Consider the following 22,255-nt stretch of genomic DNA (forward strand, 5'->3'; position numbering starts at 1 on the left):
CCGCCCCATCCCTGCGGTGACACCGCGCTGTCAGGGCGCTGAGAAACCCGTACGGAACCTCCGCTGTCCTGAACCCCCCGCCACCCCCCCAGCCCCACTCTCCTTAATAACAGCCCCGACAAACGGCATCACCGTACGCGTTTGGAAGCCAAAAGATCCGCGTTCAATCTTTATTAAGAATGACAAATCATTTCCAGCATCGGCTGAACGCCAGCTGTGTTGCACCGTGCCAGCTTCCCGCACAACCAGCTTAACGCCACGATTCACCTCGGCCAACATTAACCTCCATCAGCGCTGGATGGAGCCACTGCAGTGCTTTGCACTGAGTTCCCCAACTCGGGGCGGCTCAGGCTGTGGTTCAGATGGAGCAGTGCACAACCCTGCCCAGGCTGCAGGCAAAGCCACTTCCAAAATTAACGGCCTTTCACAGACCAATCTTCTCTTCCTTATTGCTTTTGGAACCTGTGCAGCCACCGAAGCCCAGCAGCATCCCGGCAGCGGCAGCAGAACCACGTCCTCCAGCCCGGCAGCAGCACCGGCGCTCCACAGCAGCAGGGCAGGGCGGAACGCTGCAGGCTTTCGCTCGTGCTCGGTTCCAGAGGCAGCAGTAACAGCTCCATGGGGAAGGCCGTGCTTCGATGCTGCCTCTCTCCATATCTGGAGGTGGCTGAAGGAGCTCCGGTGTTCAGCAGAGCCGGCTGCTTCCACCTTGCAGTAAAGCAAAGGGCTCCCGGACTGCATTCCTTCGTCATCTGAAAGCAATGCATCCCATCTCCGTCCCGCATCTCAAAAGGAGCAAAGTGAGCGTGGAAACAAACATTTCTATTGGAACATATGGCTCAGCTGAGCAATGACAGCAAAGGGTTCTGCTCTGTGCTCTCGGGATCTGAGCTTCCTGAGAAGAGGAATAAGATCTACATTGGAGACGGCGGTTCCCCACAGGCACCGACCGGCTGCAGAAATTCCTCCCCCTCAAAGCTCACCAACAGGGCTGGTGTCCAACATCTTGCCCGGGAGGCTGCAGGTTTCTCAGTTAAGACAGGATTTCCCCTAAGCTGTGCCACACTCCCCAAAAGCACCATCTGCACTCACAGCCCTCACGGCAGGGCTGTGCTAACAGCACCTCCTGCTCTGCTCAGCTCCCTGCCGGCCGGCCCCCCCGCCGGCCCCCCCCCCCCCCCCCCGGGTCTGTGCCAGCTGCCCCCTGCCCACGTGGGCCCTTCAGGAGCAGCGGTGTGGGGCAGGGAGGAAGAGGTGCACATCTCAATTGCTTTTCCTGGCTCTGTCCATGACAGATGCTCTCATACAAATTTGAAAACTCATTCTGTACAAGAGAAATCATCTGCTCTAAGAGCCAAGCAAGGAATGCAGCTGTGCTCCTAAACCTCAGCTGGATCCAACTTGCCAAAGATGGAGTTTTACAGAGGGCCATGCTACATAAAAATTACCATCAATAAATTATGAAATAAAGCTCGCAGTCATTTGCTTTATCTAATAATCTAAACAGCAACTTGAAACCAGGGGTAAGGAATACACGCAGTACAACAGTCTCCTTCCAGGAAGAACTGCTTGGGACATCTCTGCAGTCCCAGCTGGAGCTCAGCTGCTGCTCGATGCTGGGAACCACGACACGTGGTGACTTCCCACTGAAAGAGGACAGAGTCCAGCTGTGTAACGGCACCAAGCAAGGCAGCCTGAGTACCAAATGCTGGACCAGAGGCTGAAGCAGCAGCAGCCTCCCAGAGCAGGAGCCAGAGAAGATGGACTGCTGAGCAGGGAGAGCTCTGTAGCAGAGGGTGTCTTTAGGACACCAAGCCTACAAACAGCACTGCTGGGAAACACTTCCACAGGGAGATGTGACTGCTGCTGGACACCACGCTGTGGGGGCTTTTATCTTGTGTATGGACTTGGCCACCATCCCACAAACAATGAGATGTGGATTAGTTCTACGGGCAAGTCCAGAGGTGAAATGTCATCTGCACTCGTTTGCTAACAGCCAGCAGAACCAGTGCCATCTCCAGCGGCTGTGAGCAGAAAAGGGGAGGTTATTGGGTGACTCGGCCTCCAGCACTCCGAGGAATCTCCACCCTCACATATTTCTGTGAGCCCTGCATCACCCCGGACCGTGCCTCATTACAGCATCTCAGAGACACATCCGACGCTGACGGCTATTCTGGGATCTCCAATTAGCTTCTGCAGACTCTCGGCTACAATCTGCGTGGAGCGATGCTTTGAGAGGGAGGAAGCTATCTGATGCAGAACATGTTTTTGAAATATTTTTAGCATATGCAGTTATTTTCAATATATTAAGATTTACATTCCCCCATAACATTCAACATTTTCACATAAACATGCAATAAATGTGATGCACAAGCAAGCTGTACAACTCCAAAGGCGGTGCCACAAGATCCTACTGGTAAAAAACTGCATCATAACAGATGATCTCTATCAAATCTTTTCCACTTGATATAAAAGTTGTGCCTATTAAGAAAGAAATGGCAAAGACTGGAACACCAGCACATGAACTGATGTTTCAGTTACGTTGTAATGGAGATGCATTACACAAACAGCCCCCCGAATTCCAGATGCGACGTCTTTCCCTAACAGAATTACGGCTCCAATTTTCAAGTTAAAGGCAAAGAATTGAGGGTAATCTCATTGTGCTGCACCATTTCCACATATAACCATCTTCTCGTTCCTAACGCTCTTAAGAGAAGCTCGTTGGGTAGCTCTGCATTTCCATATAAAATAAGTCTCATGTCCTTCCACGTCCCGCTCCCGGGGCTTTGCACAGCAGTCTTTTGAAGCCGTTACACTCCTCCAGCAGCACAAAGGCTTATTTCTTTGTTCTCTGATTTCTGGAGCTCAGGCTTCCAGCGATCTCAAGATACGAGAGAAGCCAATTAGCCGCCCCCAGGGGACGCGCTCAGGGCTGCTGCCTTCGGGGCCGCAGGGGAGACGCGTCCTTGCTGCGTGCCCAGGTCAGCGCCGCGTGACGCCGGAGCTCAGCGTCCCCAGGCACAGCCCGCACGGTCTGCAAGCACGTGCCGCGCCGTGAAGGTGGCTGCAGAGCGAATATTTCACTGCGGCCGCTGCAGCCACCAGAGGGAGCCCCACCACCGCCGCTGCTGAGCAGCACCGGGGAGCGGGGCTCCTCCATCCCAGAGCTCCGAGCCGCGCTCGTCCCAACCCAGGAACGCCGGCTGAGCAGCGCGACAGCGCACGGCACCCGGGAGCTTATAAAGCGTGGGGAGAGAGCGACTGTTTATATGGTCTGACAGCAACACGACAAGAGGGAAAGGCTTTAAGGAGGGGAGATTTCGGTGAGATGTGAGGATGAAATTCTCTCCCCAGAGGGCAGCGAGACCCAGTGGTTCTGCCCAGAGCTGCGGGTGCCCCATCCCTGGAGGAGCCCTGAGCAGCCTGAGCTGGGGGCAGCCAGTCCACAGCAGGGGTTGGGACTGCGTGGGCTGTAAGGTCCCTTCCAACCCAACCGTCCCGTGCTTCTATGATGCCATTGCATTTCTACAGATTCCTGCTTGGACCGCTCTGATCCTAGAGCACGGGGTAACAACTTCAGTGCTACCCTGCAGCTGCAGGCGCTCACATGAAAGCCAGCATCTCAGCCAGGCAGCAGCCCCGGGAAACAGATCGTATCCCAATCCCCTCTCCTCAAACCCACTAAGCCTCCTTCTCCACAGGATCTCGCTGGGAGAGCTGTAAGCATGCACCCAGCAAAGCCTCCTCCGCACCATGACCTCTGCAGGAGCCTCACTGCTGGAGCCGGCCTTCGGCAGCACCGATTTATTTGTGGGTATGTGAAGAACGGCTCCAATTTAACAGCTCAGATGGTGCCGCCCTCCCTGCCCACACGAACGTGTTCACAGCTTGCTGCAAGTTGCAAAAATAAGCAGACAGACTCACCCAGAGCGCTGCCCCTCCTCGCCTTCAGCCCTCGTCCGCCGCTCCGCGCTCCTGCAAATTGAAGGCATCCGTCAGTCTCCTCAACGTGAGCACAAGCCAACAGAACAGAGTCCTGCATGCAATTACACAGGAAGGAAAACATGCAACTTAAGCTGAGCTTGGAGCATTTCACAGCCGGTATCAATAGTGGGGTCTACAAAGGGCCATCGCTTTACGTTTTGAAACAACTGAGCAGAATGTTTTGGCAGTAGCAGCACTATCTACATCCGTTCACTTTACATCTTTTGATACTTAAGCTTGCCGATTCCCTTTTGCCCACATTCCATTACAGTGCATTTTCAAAGGGCACGGTATTAAAGTTATTGCTAATTATGCATTACCACGTGGTTGGTCGGTTGCTGTTTTTTTTTTTTTAATGTTTATTTTAAACATTTTTTTGTGTGCAAATTTTTTTACATTAAAATTAACACTTGAAGAATCGTCTCAATAAAGTTTATGCAAGTTGCCGTCACGGTTTATGTAAAAGAGAAATGTGCTATTAAAATCAGACATTTAGGTTACCTTTTGGGTTTTGCGATGCATGTTAGCTTTACACATCCTGATTCTCCTGCGATAATTTTCCTTTAAAAGGGGGGCATAGGGTGATCTTTTCATCAAGCAAGACATTATGCCCTGAAAGCTGACTCCAAACCATTGTTGAAAATTCAGTTATTTGCACTTTAATAACAATCTACAAACACAACTGTTTGTTTTAAAGTACTCCCCTCAGTCATGCACTGCTACGAGCAGCCTGCTTCCTGATGCTCTATTTTTCACCCCCGAGCAGTTTTGTTCTCTCCCCCTACGGTGCCAGATCGCTCTGCGTTGGGAAGCACAGACAGTTTGTCAGTCTCTCTGAGCAGGTTTCAACGTTTGTAGGTGTGTGCACAGAAATACACGCAGACCCTCGGCTTGGATACAAGGAGCAACTGCAGCACCCTCCTCAAAGGGGGACGTTTGTAAGGCTGTCCCAGTAAAGGCTGCCTGCGAGTCGGAGGGGCATCGCCCCAGCCGAGTGGGTCAGGGCAGTTACGTGCACAGAAAGCAAGCTCCCTCCTCCTCGGCTTTCTCAGCACTTGTCACCTTACTTTACAGCAGCCATTTCAGACTCAGCCTGGAGCCTGCAGCCTGCCTTGCTCTGAGGCCACCTGCAATCTGAATCAGTAATTCAGCAGAGCCCCGCTTTTCAGCAGACACAAGTCAGCTTGCTGCCACAGTCCAGGATCAAACTGCTTTCAAAGAACTTCCAGGGGGTGAAAAACAAGATTTTCCCTTTTTTTGTTTTTTTCCCCTTTAAATTAAGCTTGTTCAATGAACTTGATCAACTTTTGGTAAGAATTGCAAAAAAACACCACTTTTAGAATGCCTCCATATTTTAAAAAGACAATTAGCTTTAGCATTAATTTAAAATTATTTGAAAAAGAAAAAGAACAGCTATTTTACTGCTCAACAAAAAAATGACAATTCATCACATTTACTTTGATTAAAAAAGGACTAAACTTTATTGACAAACTGCGGCAGACATGTTGACAAGTTTTAGCTACCTATTTAGGCAGACTTACACATGTAGCATTTAATCTTCAGAACAGTGGGAGGACCATGTACAAATCCCATTAGGACTTTAACCTATGTACAGAGTGAAAATTTTCCTCATTTTTTCAGCTGCAGCGTCCCTTTTTATGCAGAGCTAGTGTTGAGATGCACTTGAACAAGTCAATGGGGTTGCTAATACTGATCATTTGGTCAGTTTTAAGCTTGCACTGTATTATGCGCCACCAATGCTAGAAAAATGAGAAGGCTGTAATTTTATAGAATTCAGACCTAGTCACTGAATGCTCTGTTTTCTAATACCAAACGCTGGGCAATTAGAGCCGTGCTTTAATTTGTTTCCCTCTCGTAAGTTCTCCATGCAGGATGGAGCCCTGGCAGTGGGACATCACTTCCCAAGCATCTCTCAACACCGCACGTTTGGGGCTAGATTTCAAAACCCACGTCGTGAAAGTCAATTTTACAAACCTAATTTTTTTTTTGTTTTTTTTTTTTTTCTTTTAGATCAATTACCTTTTAAAAAAATGCTATTTAATTTGCTTGAGGATCCTTCATGTTAAATTTTAAACTGAAGATTCACCAGCAATCTGCTTTTAAGGACAGTTTGACGTCTGAGGTTACTTCTAAACGGTGGCAACCACTACCGTTACATTATGATTTTAATTCTTAAAAACAGCCCTGAATTTTGAAATGTAGCCTACTTTGGGATTCTGCAACTACAACTTTTATGGGTTTCTTAAAACCGAACTTAAAGGTTAACAAAACCTTAGTTTCATATCTGCTAAGCAAGCATGTCACTTTTGAAACTAACATTTTAAACTCTTTTTCTTTTATGAAAAAGGTACAGTTTTATTTATCTAAACAACAAAGAAAGAAAAGCCATCTACACACTCAAAAAAAAAAAATTAAAACTGGTGCTCTACGTCTATTTAACTCATTTTAAAATACTACGTACAGAAGCCAGAATGCAGGGTGAGGATGGAGTGGGAGAAAAAGGGCCACGAAGAAAAACAGTTAGACAATTACTTGTCTGGTGTGGGCAAAGCAACAGGAATCCTGGGAGATACAAGAATCAGTAACAACTGTTTGCTCATAACTGCTATTTTTCCCTCATTTTGCTTTTAGTAACGTCCGTATGGGTGCTCCCTGTAGGCGCCCTTCACCGGCCGGGCTGGGGGGGCCTTCAGGGAGGGCCTGGTGCCGTTCCAGTCATCTTGGCCTGCGGAAGAGAGAGCGACAGATCAACGCCGGCAGCGAGCAGCGCGCTCAGGGCCCGGCGCGGCCCCGACAGGCCGCTGTGCTGCAGCCCTCAGCCCCCAGTGCTACAGGGATCTCTGCAGAACGTTGCTGGCCTTGGGAAAAGCTGCTGGCAGGGATTCCCCGCTCAGCCCTGGCTTGGACAAATCCAGTGCCTTTGATGAGTAATTTCAGCAGCGCTGCAGCCAGCTCTCAAGGCGGCCGTGGCAGCCAGCCCCACGCAGGCCCACATCGCAGCCTCAGCCATCAGCGCCGACCTCCAGGCCCGACACGGCTGCAGGTCGCGTTCCTCCTCACGGAGCACCAGGCCGGGCCGCTCCTGTGCCCCAACACATCCACACCAGGGGCCATTTGCAGCCGTGCAGCATCTGCTGGGCTGCAGACCTGCATTCCAGCACTGCACCAGCACTGCCGGGACAACACACAGGCAGGACAGCCACAAACTGCTGCCGTGCACAACTGCCTCTGAAGCAAACAGAGTTTGCACCCCGTTGTTCCTGAGCTGCTTCACGCCCCAAACAACTGAGCTCAGCTTTCCATTCGGTGCTTGCAGCACCCATACTGCTGTGCCTGCTGCTCTCTGCAGTCCCCACTTCAGCAAAGCAACCTCCTGGACCCCGAGGCCAGCCGGCCGCTATTCCTGCTGCCATGGAACATGCTCTGATTCTCACAAGTCTCCAGCCTGGCTCGACAATTTATTCTTCTGATTTTGCTTTCATGAAAGCAGAGACCAAAGGAAATTACTGTGGATAAACAGATTAACTGTGGCAACTTCATGCCAAGTGTGCAACGAGCGTTTTGGCCTTCAGACCCCAGACAACACCACTCTCCTACCAAGCAGGAGGCACAAAAGCCTCTTTGTGCTGCATGACTGACACAGGCAGCAACCCAAGCCATCCCAGAGCCATTCTGCACAGAGGCACGGAGATACCCAGCACTGCTGACAGCAGCTGTCTATTCACACCCACCTCAGACTGGAAAAGCAGCCCTGATAAGCACCTGAATTTGCCCTTCTCACAGCTCACGCCCAGGGCACACCCAGAGGCAGGTCTGGCTTTGCTCACAGCTCCCAACAACAGCAGGGCAGAGGGATTCCCTGCTTCTGAGAACACCAGAAGCCTCTCTGTGCAAAGACTGATGGTCATTACCATCGCTGGCTCAGTTTGCTCACAGCCTCAGGCGACTGATGGAAGCTTTGCTGCAGGCACTGCCTTCCATCCTGCGTATTTCCACACCACTGAGCAGCTCACTGTGAGCCTTTTGCTGCTTACAGAGAAAGGAAAACGAGTCCTTCTTCTCACCATATGCAGATGCCACTCATAAGCTCAGATATCTGAACTAGCTTAAAAAACAATGCAGTCACCAAATCCTTTATTGCCTGCACCTCAGATAGAAGGCCTATGGCTTTCGACAGTCTGTGATTTACATCGCCGTGCTTAAATTGGCCTCCCACACTCCTCAGTCCAGCCTAAGTTGATGGCCTCAGGTAATGCACATTAGCCAAACTTCACAGACTACCTGCAAGTCATAGTGAAGAACATTTTTCCAGCTAGTCAAGGAACAGGCCTTAATATGACATTTAAAACCATTTTTAAAGCCAACGTGTAGTGCAGTCAGCTGGAAGGGTTGGGAGGATAAGGAAGCAGATGGAGCCACGCATTCATGCAGCTCAACAAAATATAATTCATGAAACCAGACTGCAGCAAAAGCAGTGCTGTGGGTGGAAATCCATAGCTCTTAAAATACTCTAAAGCTACCAGGAAATGGAAAGATATTTCCACAGTTAAAAATGGAATTTTTCATCACCTTTGAGACAATCGAGCTACATAAGAATCTAAAAAACCACATAATGCCTTCAGTTGCTCTGATCTGGGTAATGTGTAGAGTAAAGAAGTTCTGCCATGAAAACTATTTGAGGTCCTCCTCAGTGTCAGAAGTTTCTGCTCAGAGTGTGGAGCAGCACTGGAGAACAGCTGACCGACTACAAGCAATTCCCAACCACACACAGCTGCTTTGTGCAGGCAACTCCCAGCTACGTGCAGCCCCTTCCCTACAGAAAAACAGGATTCCCAGACATACCATAAGCTTCATAGGTTTCCTGTGCCTCCCCGTGTCCATAATCATAGTATTCTGTGTCCCTGGAAGAGTAATCATGCTGGTTACACGCAGTGCAGAAATGGTATTCCTGAGCTGACACAACCTGCACAAACACCTGAGCAATACGGGGCATCTTTGCTCTTCGTTCTGTGGTGGGCGTTCGTTGCTTTGAACTGGGACACTCCCAAAAGTTATTTCCCAGGGACTCCAGGATTGTAGCAGAAGGGGGCACTTTCCCTACAGCTCACACACAGAAATAAGGGTTTCTGTTCTCTTAAAAGAAAAAAAGATCATGCATAATTTTCCCAGTAACCGGTGGGAGACTTACCCTTGGCCCTGGCTGTAGTAGCCTTCATAGCCCTCATAGCTCTGGTCTGCATATGCATCATCATAACCCTGAAACAGATGACACAAATGGCATCAACGGAAAGATGGAAGGTTAATGAGTGACCAAAGGTAGCAGCAGAAGTGAATTCAGGTTACAGCAGTTTTTGGAGCAGCTCATGAGTCCCTGCCTGCCACAGGGAAGGGACTGAGCAGAAAACATGAGTGGGCAACTAAAAACTGCTTGTGCGCAAGGAATGAACCACACCGATCTTTACAATGAGTGGATTAGAAAGCGACTTACATGTCCAAGGCTACAGCTTGTCTACAGTACAAACCCACGCACTGGGAAGTCTGTAACTGCGATACCCAATACACAGATTCACAGACAGACAAAAAAACATCACAAGTTTTACTGGGATGAAGAGCAGGATTTTTCAAGTTGCCTTATTTGTGACGGCTCCCCAAAATGCTGCTGGGCCCATTTCAGCTTTACGCTATTCACAACACCAGCAGCTCCTTTGGAAGCAGGCAGCGCAGGTCGCCTAGCACCGTACCAGGATTTGCACTACTGCTCACTGCTTGGTGCAGCGCTCGCGGTGCAGCCCTTTACATCCACAGCATCCAATAACTGACACGAGCCCAGCTAGCAGGAATGACACCAGGAATGACACCCGACGGCAGGCGGCTCCTTACGTATTCCTCGTAGGTTTCTGGTGCTGGAGGAGGAGGAAGCGGTATCCGCTGGATGCCGGCCGCACGCGCTCTGGGGGCAGGAGCTCCCCGGACTGCTGGGGGGGGCGGAACTCCACGGGCTACAGCTGCTCCCCTGGCAATGGCACCCCGCACCGGGGCTCCTCGCACCAGGGCCCCCCGGGGAGGAGGCGGCGGAGGGGGAGGCCCAACACCGCGCCCCCTGCAAGGAGAGGAGAACGGCTGTGAGCTGCAACCTGACAACGCAAGCACTCGACAAATAAATTCGGTTACCGTTCGTTAAGCTACGGATTGTTGGTCAAGAATGAATTGTTAAGATTGCATCACTTAAAAAAAAAACCTCTTATGGGATGGGGACAGTGCGCATCACGCGCTGCACAGGGATAAATCCAACACAGGACGTCAGCCGAGGCGCCTCACAGAGCTCCCTCCTGCTGCCCTGTCACTGACCAGCAGCGACTGCCAACCCTCAGCACTGTAAAACCACCGCTGAGGGGAGCGGGGACATTGCTGGGCTGAACGGCCAGACAGAAGTGAAGGCTGCCCCTGTGAAATATGTCCCGCGAAGCAACACAGCAACAGTGTTACACCAATTTATCTCAACGCCTTGACAGCAGTGACAGAGTAACACCCCCCGTGACTTTCAAAGGAAGGTCGGTTTAAACTGAAAATATGTATTCTGCTGGAGGTTGTAGAAGCAAACACAAAACATCTGCGCGTGGTTTTGCAGGCAGATTTTCTTTTTAAAAAACAATTTTCTAGCTATCCTTTCCGTTTTTTTAATGGCTATTTTGTGATGCTAATGATTTCAGACAGCAAAGACAATAAAGAAAACATCCATTGAGCAAAACTATAACTACTGCAACTCAAAACATACAGAATATTTGATGTCAGCTTGCTAAAGGAAGCCTGCAAAACAAGGCTAGAAAGCTTTGGCCAAAAGCCAAGGTCAAAGTCAACAGCTGATGTACAAGAATAAGCAGCTTAACCTGATCTCGCAGCACCACTCTGAGCAAGATGCAGCATTTCCAGGTCCATGCTTTTGGGAAAGGTACCTTGGAACAGGTGGAGGCGGTGGTGGAGCTGCTCCCCTTCCCCGCACAGGGCCTCCTCGGCCACGAGTCGGCTCTGGTACACCGTTCAGATAGGAGAGCTCCAAGAATTGCTCCTGACAGATATCATCCATCATATCCTAAAGAGGGGAGAGAGTCAGCTCCAAAGAGCAGCTAACTAGAGTCTCTGCTCCAGGGTACCATAAGCCACCGTGCTAGAATAAAAATGACCCAACGGTGCTCAATGAAAGCCTGCTGGTTGGTTTTCCCGGGATCTTCTCAGCAGACAGCAGCACACGAGTGCCAGCTTACTCCAAAGCAGCTGAGAAGAGCACAGTACTCTGTGCGTGTGCTGCAGATGGTCCCTGAGAAGAGGACCTGCTTGCGGGAGCTCTGGAGGCATCCGACACTCAGCACCCTAGGGACACTGGCAGGTTTTATTTGCAAATGTTGGAGAGTTCAGAGGTTAAGTCAGGCAAGATATATCTCCCCTCCAGCACCTTACGCCTCTATTTAAAGGCAGGCAGGTGGCAACGAGCCCACGTAAGGTAACAGCACACTGCTGTGCTCCTGACACGCTGAAGGAACAGGAGAAGAGTAAATACCAGTGTGCAAATGCAGGCTGCCTTCTGCAGTCTCACAAACACAGAACGCCTCTGCTTTGTGCGTTTCTATCGCCCCAGGGGATCCAGCTTCAGCAACGCGCCGAGTCCCCTGAGCCCCATGAGCCGTCAGAGGGCCTTGGCCCCCCCTCCCTGAGCACAGAGGGGATCTTCATGCTGCCATGGCAACTCCACAAAGCAAGGAGTCTCCTACCAGCTGCGTCTTCACAGCACTGCTGGCTTCCATAGTGACTGCTCTGTCAGTTTTCACAAGTTTAACGTGTTGTTTGAAGGCACCGATAGATCAGACACTCTAAATAGCAAGGCTGCACGCTCGCCTTAGCGAGGCAGAGTTCTGTGCATCCAAGGGTCTCCTTGAAGATGACCTCTTTCCTTCAAAGGCTCTTCACACACTCATCTCTCTGTGTCAGACTCACGGAAACCACCCAGCCACCGCAAGCTCTGCCACACTTCCCCACTACCTGCAGCTCTTGGATTCCACCCGCCCTTTTTCTTTCAGACAGAACATCTGAGCTCTCCATCTCAGCCGAGCTCCACGCAGCACGGTGCTGCGCTCAGCTCTCTGCCTGCTAGGGCTCTGAATCACAGGCTGGGCCAGCCAGAAGCCAGGAGCACTGCGTGCTTCACCCCCAATTTGTCTTCTTCCCAGTTTGGTGAGCAATACCTCCATTTCAATAACATTATGTGAGACTCCTCCAGATTCTGCAATTCCAGGGGCGATGCTCTAGCTTTGTTATGCTACATAATGTAAGACTAACATCCAGGTGAACATGAAGGTCTCAGAAACTTCACCAGCAGAAATCCCCAAAAGGACAAGAAATGTCAGTTGTGTAAATGCCCCAGTAGCAAAAACAGGTCCCTTCACATCTCACCAATTTGAGGTCACAGAAATACTGGTGTAACAGCTGTGTCTCAGAACTGCCTACAACACCAGCACACCACCACCAAGCTCCTGGGCAGCCACCCTCCTCACCCTCACGTCACAGCAAACTCTTCTGTGTGCAGAGCTTCTGACCTGACCAATCCTATGGAAATCTCTTCAGACAGTCAGACACAGACATTATTCACCTGCTGACACTGACATATGGAGCTGGACAAGCTCTCCACCCCCTGTGTCCATAGCTAATACTGGAAAGAAATACCCATCCCAAGTTTGTTGTGCACCACTTTGAGATGAACACTGCACATCTACCTCCTTAAACAAGGAAAGAGCATCAGTATACATACTGGGACAAGGAACTTCTTGACTTCTTCCATGGCATGAGCCATCAGAGCATATGCTTCACAAGGGGGTCCAAACACTTCAATGAAGACATGCAAATCCATATTTAGATGAGCATATTTAGGATCTCCCCCTTTACGCAGCTCTTCCTCCTGAAAAAAAGTGTATCAGAGTCCTAAAACTGAACAAGATGCAGCAAAACTGCTTTTCTTTTCCTGTTTCCCGAGCCTCAGTAGGCTTACAAGGCATTTTAGCTGTGTCTGATCACATCGATCACGTTAACATCCCATGCACAGAGCACGCAGTTTTACAAGAAGCCCCAAGCACAACCTGCAAGCCCACACCCCCAGCTTTTCACAGCTGCCTTTCCAGCTGGCTGTGATATCAGTGTGAAGGCAGTGATGCCAGAAACTTTTCCCACTAAGCACATGGAAGCGATGTTCTGCTGTTCTACACCCCTACTGCCTCAGGTGTTCTCACAGTGGAAGTGAAGTCTGACATCTCAAACGCTCGTGCTCTCATTCTGCTCTTGGATACCTGCATTATTCAGCTGGCTTTAAGAAGCTATAAATAAACTGGAGCGTAAAAACTTCTCAGGCTGCTGAAGTGAAAGCGGAATGAAGTTACAGCCCCACTGATTGATTGTTACCTCAATTGTAGGAGCAAGCAAATAAAAAAAAAAATCCATTTTTTTTCTGCCCAGAAAGCCTTCGGGCTCTCTGTGATTCACTAAGGATCACCAGCAACACGCTGCTCCAGAGCGTTCCGTAAAGCACGAGGATTTACAGACCTCAGAGGGGACTGCTGGAAATGGGAAACGCTGGGGTTTTTCTGAAGGGGAAACGTATTACTTCAGCAAATGACTGCTCACCAAGCAGCAGAATTGGTTCGTACTTTAAAGACCTTGTACATCACCTTCCATATAAGCTATCTGTACACCTGAGGTGCAGTACATCAGAAGATGACGGGTTTCTGCAAGTATCACTTATGGAGAAAGCATCCATCACAGCGTGCTCCCAATTGAGAATGCTCCCAGCAAGCACAGCACAGTTTCAGAAAGGTGACTTCCTTCTGCCTTCGCTTTTCAATGCTGATTTATACAATGCTTTGGGATCATCTGCTTTTCACATCGGATTGAAAGGCATTCATGTATGTGTATGGTCCCAAGGGGGGGACGTTACCTTTGCCTTATCTCGCATTGAACCCTTCCCAAGCACAGAGATCTTAGCACCAGTTTCTTCCTGAAGCCTCTTGATGGTGTTACCTTGAGGTCCCAAAATCTTTCCAACAAAGTTGAACTGAAAATAAAAAAGAAACATTTAGCCTCAAAACTCTGCAACCTTAACGAAAGCTTCTCTTAATGTTAACCTGGATTACAAATCTAGTCACACCAAAAGTAATTAGACCAAAAACACACAGGAAAAATTAAATTCCAAATTAAAAAGCTCCACCAGCAAATCAAGCTAAATTAACTCATGGAAAACGAGCTTAATTCTAACTACTACTCTCTAGCAGATTTACAGGCAGTCTTAAGAGTTAAGCGTGGTCTTAACTGTAAAACACAGAGCTCTGCATATGAGTCTATTCTTGTAGAGAAACATCACAGCTACACAGCACCGTTTAGCTTTATCCCTAGACATTCTAGAAATGTAATGCATGTAATATGTTAGAAATGAGATCCTGCAAGCTTGCACAGAAGAATTCCACAGCGATAGCGGCACCCTGGCGTAACTCCTGCTGACACACTGACAGCCACTATCTCCAACATTCTGCCATAACATCCATAGAAAACAAGCAAATCACAGAGATTCAGGAAGCTGTTTTCTGGCCCTCACCTTGGGGTACTGTTTGACAGGGATCAGAACTCGTTCTTTCAGTTTCATATTCTTGTGAGAAAATAAATCCAGGTAGTTCTCTTCCTCATCCTTCTTTGTTGTTTCACCCTTCTGAATTTTTTCAATTTCTAAACAAGATAAAAATAGGGCTGCTTATATTCCTCAAACAAGCATCATTTCAGCGTTGGAAGCGCACAGGACGTACCACCCTCATCCTCTGTGCGCACACCAACATCGATCCGGTTACTTTGCACAAATGGGTTCTGCTTTACAGGACAGCCTGGACGCCAGCCCAGCTCACCTCTCCTTCCCTTCACACCTGAGGATTCCAGAAGGCCAAATCCAGGACAATAAGGGGGACAAGAGAGCAGCAGGGAACGCCCTACAGTCACCTCATCGCTCAGGGGAGGAAACTGGAGCAGCTCTGTGCATCACTTGTGCTGTGCCTCCATGTGAGCGCAGTTCCCACAGCAGAGCCCTGAGCCACACGGGCTGCACCCCTCCACCTCAGTGCAGCAGAGACCAGCAAAGCAGGCAAATCTTCGACTGATTTTTGAAGCTGATGCACTATTCTGAATCTGTCACTTACGTAGTGGCAGCAGCACGGACCGACACTGTGAATCCCAGCAATGTTGACAACATTCTTCATAACCAGAACTCTGTCAGAGGCAGCCTGCAGTCAGACTGGCTTCTGGAACTGACAGTTCTCCTGCCAGAGACGCACCTTTATCACCAGCAGTTCAGGGCTTCAAGCTGTGAGCCTCAGGCACACGAGCCCTAGAGATGCCCCAACCTGATTCAGCCAACGTAACCACAAATGCTGACTGTCACAGCAAGATTCTGAGTTCTAATTGAACGCTAGGAGCTGTGGGGGCTGGGCTGAGTGATGTGGAGGCAAACTGCAGCCTGGGGGGTCTGAGGAAAGGCCTCATCACCTCTTGGAAGTGGGTCATTAAGGGAGATCAATTAGGAGGCAGCAACACCTCCTCTGGTCTGGCTGGAAATTAAACTTGCACCGAAACGGAGGAGGGGATGCCACAGGACACCAAGAGCCACCCTCCATGCTCCCAGCCATCCCTGCTGTAACACACCTGCCATCGAGGGAGGCAAACCCTCAGTGCTCTGCCAAAGCTACAGTGGAGCTTTTTCTCCTCCAAGCTCTCTGGTCACACCTGAGTTTTATTTAATGGCCAACAATGAGATCTCAGGTGCCCCCAGATTTACAGTCGGTGCACCAATATTAACCCCAAATGCTGACAGAACGCCACGCGCTCCTCGGTGCAGCCCTGCCCCCTGATTACTTTGGATGCTGAGTGAGGACCCCTCCTTAAAGCTGAAGCACGCCATTTCACCAGCAAACCCAGGAGCTGTAAATATCTCTTCTGAGCCCAACGTGCTCCAGATACAACTGCTCACATCTTGGGGGGCAGGGATACTTTCCCAAGACCACACAGAACTGCATTAGAGCTGCAGGACAGCTCAGTTCCTGGGACTTGCAGAAGCAGCCGCGCTGCCTCACGTTTCCTGCAGTTTCTGCCCATGTCACCACCTATAAGCTTTGCATTCAACGTCCGTGTTTATGAAGACTGGCTGCCATCAGATGCTTGGCACGTTGTCCACCCAGTAACACTCTCAGACTCCAAACCCAGACAGGCACAGCGGGTTACAGTTGTGCAGCCTGCATGGAGGCACCTGGCACCTTCCAGCAGCCCCAAGGACGGGGGCTATACATACATATACACATTTAGTTCACAGATCTAACCACATAACTTGGCTATTACATTGCATAATTATGAAAAAAGCCCAATTTTTCAAATTTTCACTTGGAACAGCTCTTTGGATCACTTACAAGAGTGTTACCATGACTCCTCAGTTAAAAAAAACAAAGACGGGATACAACTGGCTTTGAGGAAGATGAGCTGATTTTTGCTTTGCAAAGAAATGATCTCCTGAGGACAGCATGCAAATGCAGTTGGAGCTCTGTCAAATCTACAAAACAGACCAAGGAGATGCCTGGGTCAGCTTTACGCACAGCCTGTTAATGTTAGCTGTAAGAACACATCAGAGAATCGGGACGTGGCACACAAGGAGCGCTCAGTGTTGGTTAAGCACAGCTTCACATCCTACAGCACAGCTGGATTCTCTCTCCAACACTTTGGTTTTCCAAAACCAGTGAGAATATTTGTAAGAGTATTCTGCATATTAATAAAAAGGACTTTCAACACACACACAAGAAGAAAAGCACCCTTAGGGTGCCTTGCCAGAACATTGCCATCAGACATAAGCCTCTGAAAAGCAGAAAGGGCCTCCACAGCACACAGCAGAACCTGATCTGCCTGATGCAACAGCAGCAACGCCTGGGAGTGAGGCTGGGGGAGCAACAAACAGTTAAAGCTTTGCTGAGAGAAGCCTCAGGTCCAGCATCACTAATTCTGCAAGTGAAACCCAAAACCAGATAGAAGAAAAAACCCCGACCCAAAAAGCAACCCGCAAAGCTCCTTCGGGTCAATGCAGGTGGCCTCATGGTCTCCATCACAGCACAGAAGGAACCCAAGCCTCAAACAGGCGCGAGGAAGGAGCAGCCCTGCATCACCTGAGACGTGTCCCACTGCTCTGGTCCTCCTGCACCGTGAGCCACGAACTCAAAGCAGCGCTGGCTGAGCTGACAGCAGCAGCAGCTTGTTGAACTGCTTAGTGACATGCAGGAGGAGCGCAGTAACGCCTGAGGGATTAAGCACGCCTCACTTCAGTGCTGATTCTTTAAGGCACAGCAGCAGGTAACCTTCCTGCCACCAGCAATGTCAGCAGGCTGGCGGCACACATGGCAGTGGCTTCCTGGACTTCATGTGGGGCAGCGATTGCTTTGTCTCAGAAGGAATCCTGCAGGGCAGGTGAAGGGGGCTTGGTGACGCCGCTGCATTGCACGAAGGAGGCTCAGCAGCCACAGTGCCACTCCTGATCTCAGCCCAGGCTCTTCCCTAGCAAAACCACCCTGAAGGTGGTCCTGCGGCCCATCTGTGCTCTGCCCTCCTCACCGTCCTGCATTGCCGGGAGCACAAAGGGCTTCAAGATGCTACAGGTTAAGGTGCAAGCAGAGCGGAGAGGCGGCTCACTTGTGTAGCACAGGAAGCTCGGAGATTAAGCTCAGATTAAAGCAAGAACTTGCAGAACACCTCCACCTGGCTGACACAGCACAGGATGCTGCCCGACTCCCCAGCGCATGGAAGCAGGGCTGCGCCTCACAGCACCTCCAGCCCTGCGCCCACAGCAGGCAGAGCATAAATCAAAGCAAGAAAAGGGGTTTCCTTCTTCCTATGGAAAAGGAAGCTCATGCAGACCCTGAGCTGTGGGAGTGAGGAACCTCATGCCAAGGTGCAAGAATTCCAGTTTGCAACGTCTGTTCAGGGTGCCGTGTAACAGAATCCCACAGTCCACCCACTTCAGTGCTGTTGTATCACACAGTGCATTGTTTCAGAATCAGCATTACGTCACTATACGGCCCTTCATCTCAATCCCAAACAATGCTGATTTTTCTTCAGAAACACTAAACAGCTCCAGAATTACAAAGGTACTTTAAGGCTACTTTTAGACACTATTTTAAACTATTTATAAATCTATTAAAAAAGAAGCCTCAGTTACAATGCAAAAAACCTCCCTGTGGTTTCCCTCCAGAAAGAGGCAGAACAAGCAACTTGCACTCCTGCAACGAGGAGGAATGGGGCTGACATTCAATAATCACTCTTTTTGTGAATCTGAAAACCACCGTGCTTCAGGTGTGCTGCACAGATGCACTACAATCACTGGCCCAAGTTCCCGAGCAAGCTCTACAGCAAGTCCTCCAACATGACTTCCCCAGGGGCTGCCACGGCAATGGAGAAATTCTGAGCACTCCAGATGAGTTGGGGAGCAGTCGGCCAGCTGTGCAAAGCTGTGCTTTGAGGCCTTTGTTTCAGGAACTCTTTCATCAGCTTCTTGCTCTGGTTGAATTTGGTTTGTTGCTGAACGCTCCCCCGGAACCCCAATTTTCAAAATACCCAAAGCAAGCAGGAAGCACCTGGTGTTCCTCCAATCTGACACCTCACAAAGCTGCAATTTACCAGTAGCAGATTTTAAATTAATAGAAAAACTCATAAACCCTTGTTACACCGCTCTGCAAACAAAGCTGTGCGCAGCGGGCTGAGAATGCTGCTCTTTCTTTGGGAATTAGCACACTCCTCCATCCTCGGGTTTCGTGTCACTGGCAAGCATTACCACAGAGCTGTGAGCATCAGCTGGCTAAATGCTTTTATTAATGAAAAACATTCAATTGATGGCAAATCGGATTATAAAACTGATTTATTTAGATGGAGGTGTCCACAAGTGATGCCAAGTTACCCATGATGATGTACCTCAGCTATTTGCATAACAGGAGACTGCAATTCTTAAGAATTATTTCCCACATTAAAGGAGGAATGAAAAAAGCCCTGAGTGCTGCGACAACTACAGCAATATACAACAGTATAAAGACCTTAAAAAATCATTTCTGAGCGGAATGACAGACGGCAGAGCATGGAGCTCTGTGCTGCTTCAGTCTGCTGTGTCCCTGTGCCGGCACCACCTGCTTGGCACCGCACGCGGATTAAGCTCAAAGTGGCAGCCAATATTTTAAGCTGTTCCTGTTTTAAGCTGATTCCGGGGTCTGCAGGTGTCACCGAAATCCAGGAATGAAAGTTGCCAACCCCAGGGCAGGTCAGCAAGCCGACATCACCACAGTGCAGCGCTGGGTGCAGGGAGGACGGCACCTCTGAGCGCGCATCCAGCAGCTACAGCACACAGATCTGACATATTTTAGGCACGTAAACATTGATACATAACCACAACGTGACTTATTAAAACCTAACGTCAAGCACGCGCTGTGTTAACGTGGCATTCTTGGAAAGGGGTCTGTGGTGGCCGTGGGGTTCCACTGGGAGATGCCATCCAGGCAAGAGGCTGGGTGTGACAAAGGCCAGGTCCCTTATGCTGTCAAGACTTTTTTTTTTCTTTTTACAAAAAACACGGCTGTTGACTGCATTCCCAATTAGTACTCCAACCTGTCATGCTGCCCATACTCTCAACCCCAGCAGGGTACCTCCCCGCAGCTCGTGGAATGTTGAAACTCTGCTTTTAGCAGCTGTCCTGCTTATCTGGGAAAAACAACCTTCCCGAGACAGAAGGTCAGTTTGCTGAAGAGTCTGAGTTAAATGCTGAAGGCTCTGATTTTATTGCCAGGTATCGGAGGCAGCTGAGCCCACCCCGCACGGCGCGGAGCAGCAGCTGCACGGGGAGATGGGGAGGAATGAGAGGCGGCAGGCGATTGGACAGCGGCGACGAGGAAGGAGAAGGCTGCTCCGGGCACAGAACAAAGACTGCCATTTCCATTCCCTATTGAGGTTCAGCAGCAGCACGAAACGAGCTCTCTACGGAATACCCGAGTGGAAAATCAGAGCTCGCAGTCCCGACGCACGCACCTCGAGCGGCGGTTGATGGAAATCTCAGCTCGGACCGCCCCCCCCTGCGGACCCCCGCATCCCCGGGGCTGACAGCGGCCAGGCTCACCACATCCCGCTTTAAAACGAACCCTCAGCTCCAGGCTTCACCCGCCCCGTGTCTCACATCGAACACGAGCCCACCGTTCGACAAACAGCCACCCCAGCCCTCGGCACCCCGCAACGGGGCCGGGCCGCCCCGCCCCGCCGAGCCCCGCGCGGTACCTGCGCTGAGGAGCTGCATGGCGTGCGTGAAGGACGGGTCCAGGCTGTCCTTCTCAGCCATCAGCTCGGGCAGGTATTTGTTCTCGGGCTCCATCTTGCCGGCGCCCCCGGGCAGCAGCGGGGCAGGGGAGGCGGCGGCGGGGCCCTGCGCGCCCGAGGAGCCGGCGGCCGCTCCGCCGGTCAGCAGCGGCTGCGGCTGCTGGGCCCCGGACCCACGCCCCCCCCCGCCTCGGGGCGACCGCCGCTGATTGGGCCCCCCTTGGCGGGCGCCTCCGGGCCCCCCCGGACCCCGGCCCATGCGGGCGGAGGGGTCGTCGCGGCGCTGCATGCGGGCGGAGGGGCGGGCGCGGTGCGGAACGGGCCCGAACGGCGCTGCCACACCGACCGCCGCAGCGCTGGGGCCGGAAGTGAGGGGCCGGAAGTACCGCCCCATCTCTCACAGCTCTCCCCCACCCCCTCCCCAGCGGTTCCCGCGCGACCACCCCACGCGGCTTTGCGCCTGCGCCGGCACGCCGTCTCACTCCTGGCGGCACGCCGCCCCGCCGCCCCGCGGTACGCATGCGCGTAACGCCGTGAGCGGGCGGAGAAAGAAACGTTCTGCTCGAGCGCATGCGTAGTGCTAAGTATGTGATAGGGAGACGAGCACGTGCGCAGGAGGGGCTTATCGCCCCCTTCGCCGTGAGTGCGCACGCGCAGCTCTGTGGCGCCATACTTGAGAGGTTGTGCGCATGCGCTCAGAGCAGTTCTGGCAAGGAGGTGTGAAGGGACGCTGCTGTCTGATGGGTGCGGTGCGGTGCCTGGTCCTGGTGTCTTTGTGCTGTGGAGCTCTGCTCCGAGCGATTGGTGGCTGCCTGGTGTGGGCTGGCTGCTGCCTACTGCTGGAGCAAGAAGAAAAAGGCAGGTGGGCCGGGCCGGGCTGGGCTGTGTGGGGGCGGCTGGGTTTGATACCTGGTGATAAAATCAGTGTTTTAGCAATTAATTCAAACTCTTCAGCAAACTGACCTTCTGTCCAGGGCAGGTCGTTTTCTCCTGGCTGAGCAGGATGGCCGGAGCCCATCAGCTGAGGCTCAGCACCCCTTGGGCTGGGGGGAGGTGTGCTGTGCCCTGCTGAGGTGTCTGATCTGCTTGGGGTGCCGAGGAGCTGGGATGTTCCTTTGTTGCAACCTTGTGGAGCCCCCAGAACAACGCAGTGCAGCCCTAGGCTTGGCCAGAGCCTTCAGATGCCACTAAAACAGTGTCCGGGTGTTAAAATGGATGTGGTGCCCTTCCAGACAGCGCTGGCTGGCAGGCAGAGGAGCAATGGGCTTTTCTCTGGCTGAAGATAGGAGCTGGACTGCTTTGGGGCTGGGCGTGCTGCCATCCCTGCTCCCAGCGTTTGCTCCTCTGCCAGGAGCAGAGTGTAGCTGGTGTGGATATGATCACCGCCCCTCTTACCCCCTGCTACTGAGATAACGGGGTGTTAATCAGTGAGCTCTCTGATAAAAAGCTTTTGTTTAGCTGCAGAAGGAGCCTGGTGGGCTGGCAGGCTCGATGTTGTGCGATGTGCAGATGGACGTGCGGCGGAAGGGCAGCGAGGGGCCCCGCTGGAGCTCCCTGCAGGCAGAGCACAGAGGCGCTCTTGTTCCCGTTCCAGGGCGGTCGCACCCGGCCCAAAGTAACGAGGCGCGTGGCTGCATCCCTGCCCCGGGCCGGGGCTCGTGGCGTGGCTTCTGTTCCTCCTGGCTATAGGAGCGCAGTGAGCGAGGCTTAGGCGCCCATGCCGGGTTGCTGCACGAGGCTGAGACGCTTTCTAGCCATTTTTTAATTGTTAACGCCGTGCTTGTTGCCAGGTGCCGTCGCGCCTCCGAGCCGCGGAAGCCGTGGGAACCGCCGTGCGGACAGAACCACC

At 51.3% G+C, this 22,255-nt stretch overlaps 1 protein-coding gene across 4 annotated transcripts; it reads right to left on the reverse strand.

The window, feature by feature from the left end:
• Positions 1-156: 156 nt before the first annotated feature.
• KHDRBS1 (KH RNA binding domain containing, signal transduction associated 1) lies at positions 157-20,800 on the reverse strand. Of its 4 annotated transcripts, none has more exons than XR_006181329.1 (11): positions 20,368-20,800; positions 14,636-14,763; positions 13,982-14,098; positions 12,806-12,952; positions 10,893-11,095; positions 9,886-10,105; positions 9,194-9,261; positions 8,848-8,906; positions 6,538-6,730; positions 3,925-3,975; positions 157-895 (listed from the first exon to the last, which is right to left on the reverse strand). XR_006181329.1 is itself a non-coding variant. In XM_042885014.1 (9 exons), the coding sequence occupies exons 1-9, from the start codon at positions 20,798-20,800 to the stop codon at positions 6,633-6,635; spliced, it is 1,473 nt and encodes a 490-aa protein (XP_042740948.1). In that variant the 3' UTR covers positions 5,442-6,632. The 4 variants fall into 4 exon arrangements, 2 of the variants coding, with proteins under 2 accessions (XP_042740948.1, XP_042740950.1); XR_006181330.1 differs by lacking the exon at positions 157-895 and adding an exon at positions 1,187-2,881; XM_042885014.1 differs by lacking the exons at positions 157-895; positions 3,925-3,975 and having other exon boundaries at positions 5,442-6,730.
• Between the last annotated feature and the right edge of the window lie 1,455 nt (positions 20,801-22,255).

This window comes from Lagopus leucura, unplaced genomic scaffold, assembly GCF_019238085.1.
Source record: "Lagopus leucura isolate 7727_CA_CO unplaced genomic scaffold, USGS_WTPT01 Super-Scaffold_100048, whole genome shotgun sequence".
Classification (NCBI taxonomy): Eukaryota; Metazoa; Chordata; class Aves; order Galliformes; family Phasianidae; genus Lagopus; species Lagopus leucura.

Bases quoted from the DNA above. Each gene is read 5' to 3' on its own strand.
- KHDRBS1 (XM_042885014.1), bottom strand. From the start codon at position 20,800: ATGGGGCGGTACTTCCGGCCCCTCACTTCCGGCCCCAGCGCTGCGGCG. The intron at 12,953-13,981 runs GTAACGTCCCCC...ACTTTTTTTCAG, and splicing joins CAATGCGAGATAAGGCAAAG to GAGGAAGAGCTGCGTAAAGG. The intron at 10,106-10,892 runs GTTAAGCTGCTT...CTCTCCTTGCAG, and splicing joins GAGTGGTGCTGCGAGATCAG to GGGGCGCGGTGTTGGGCCTC.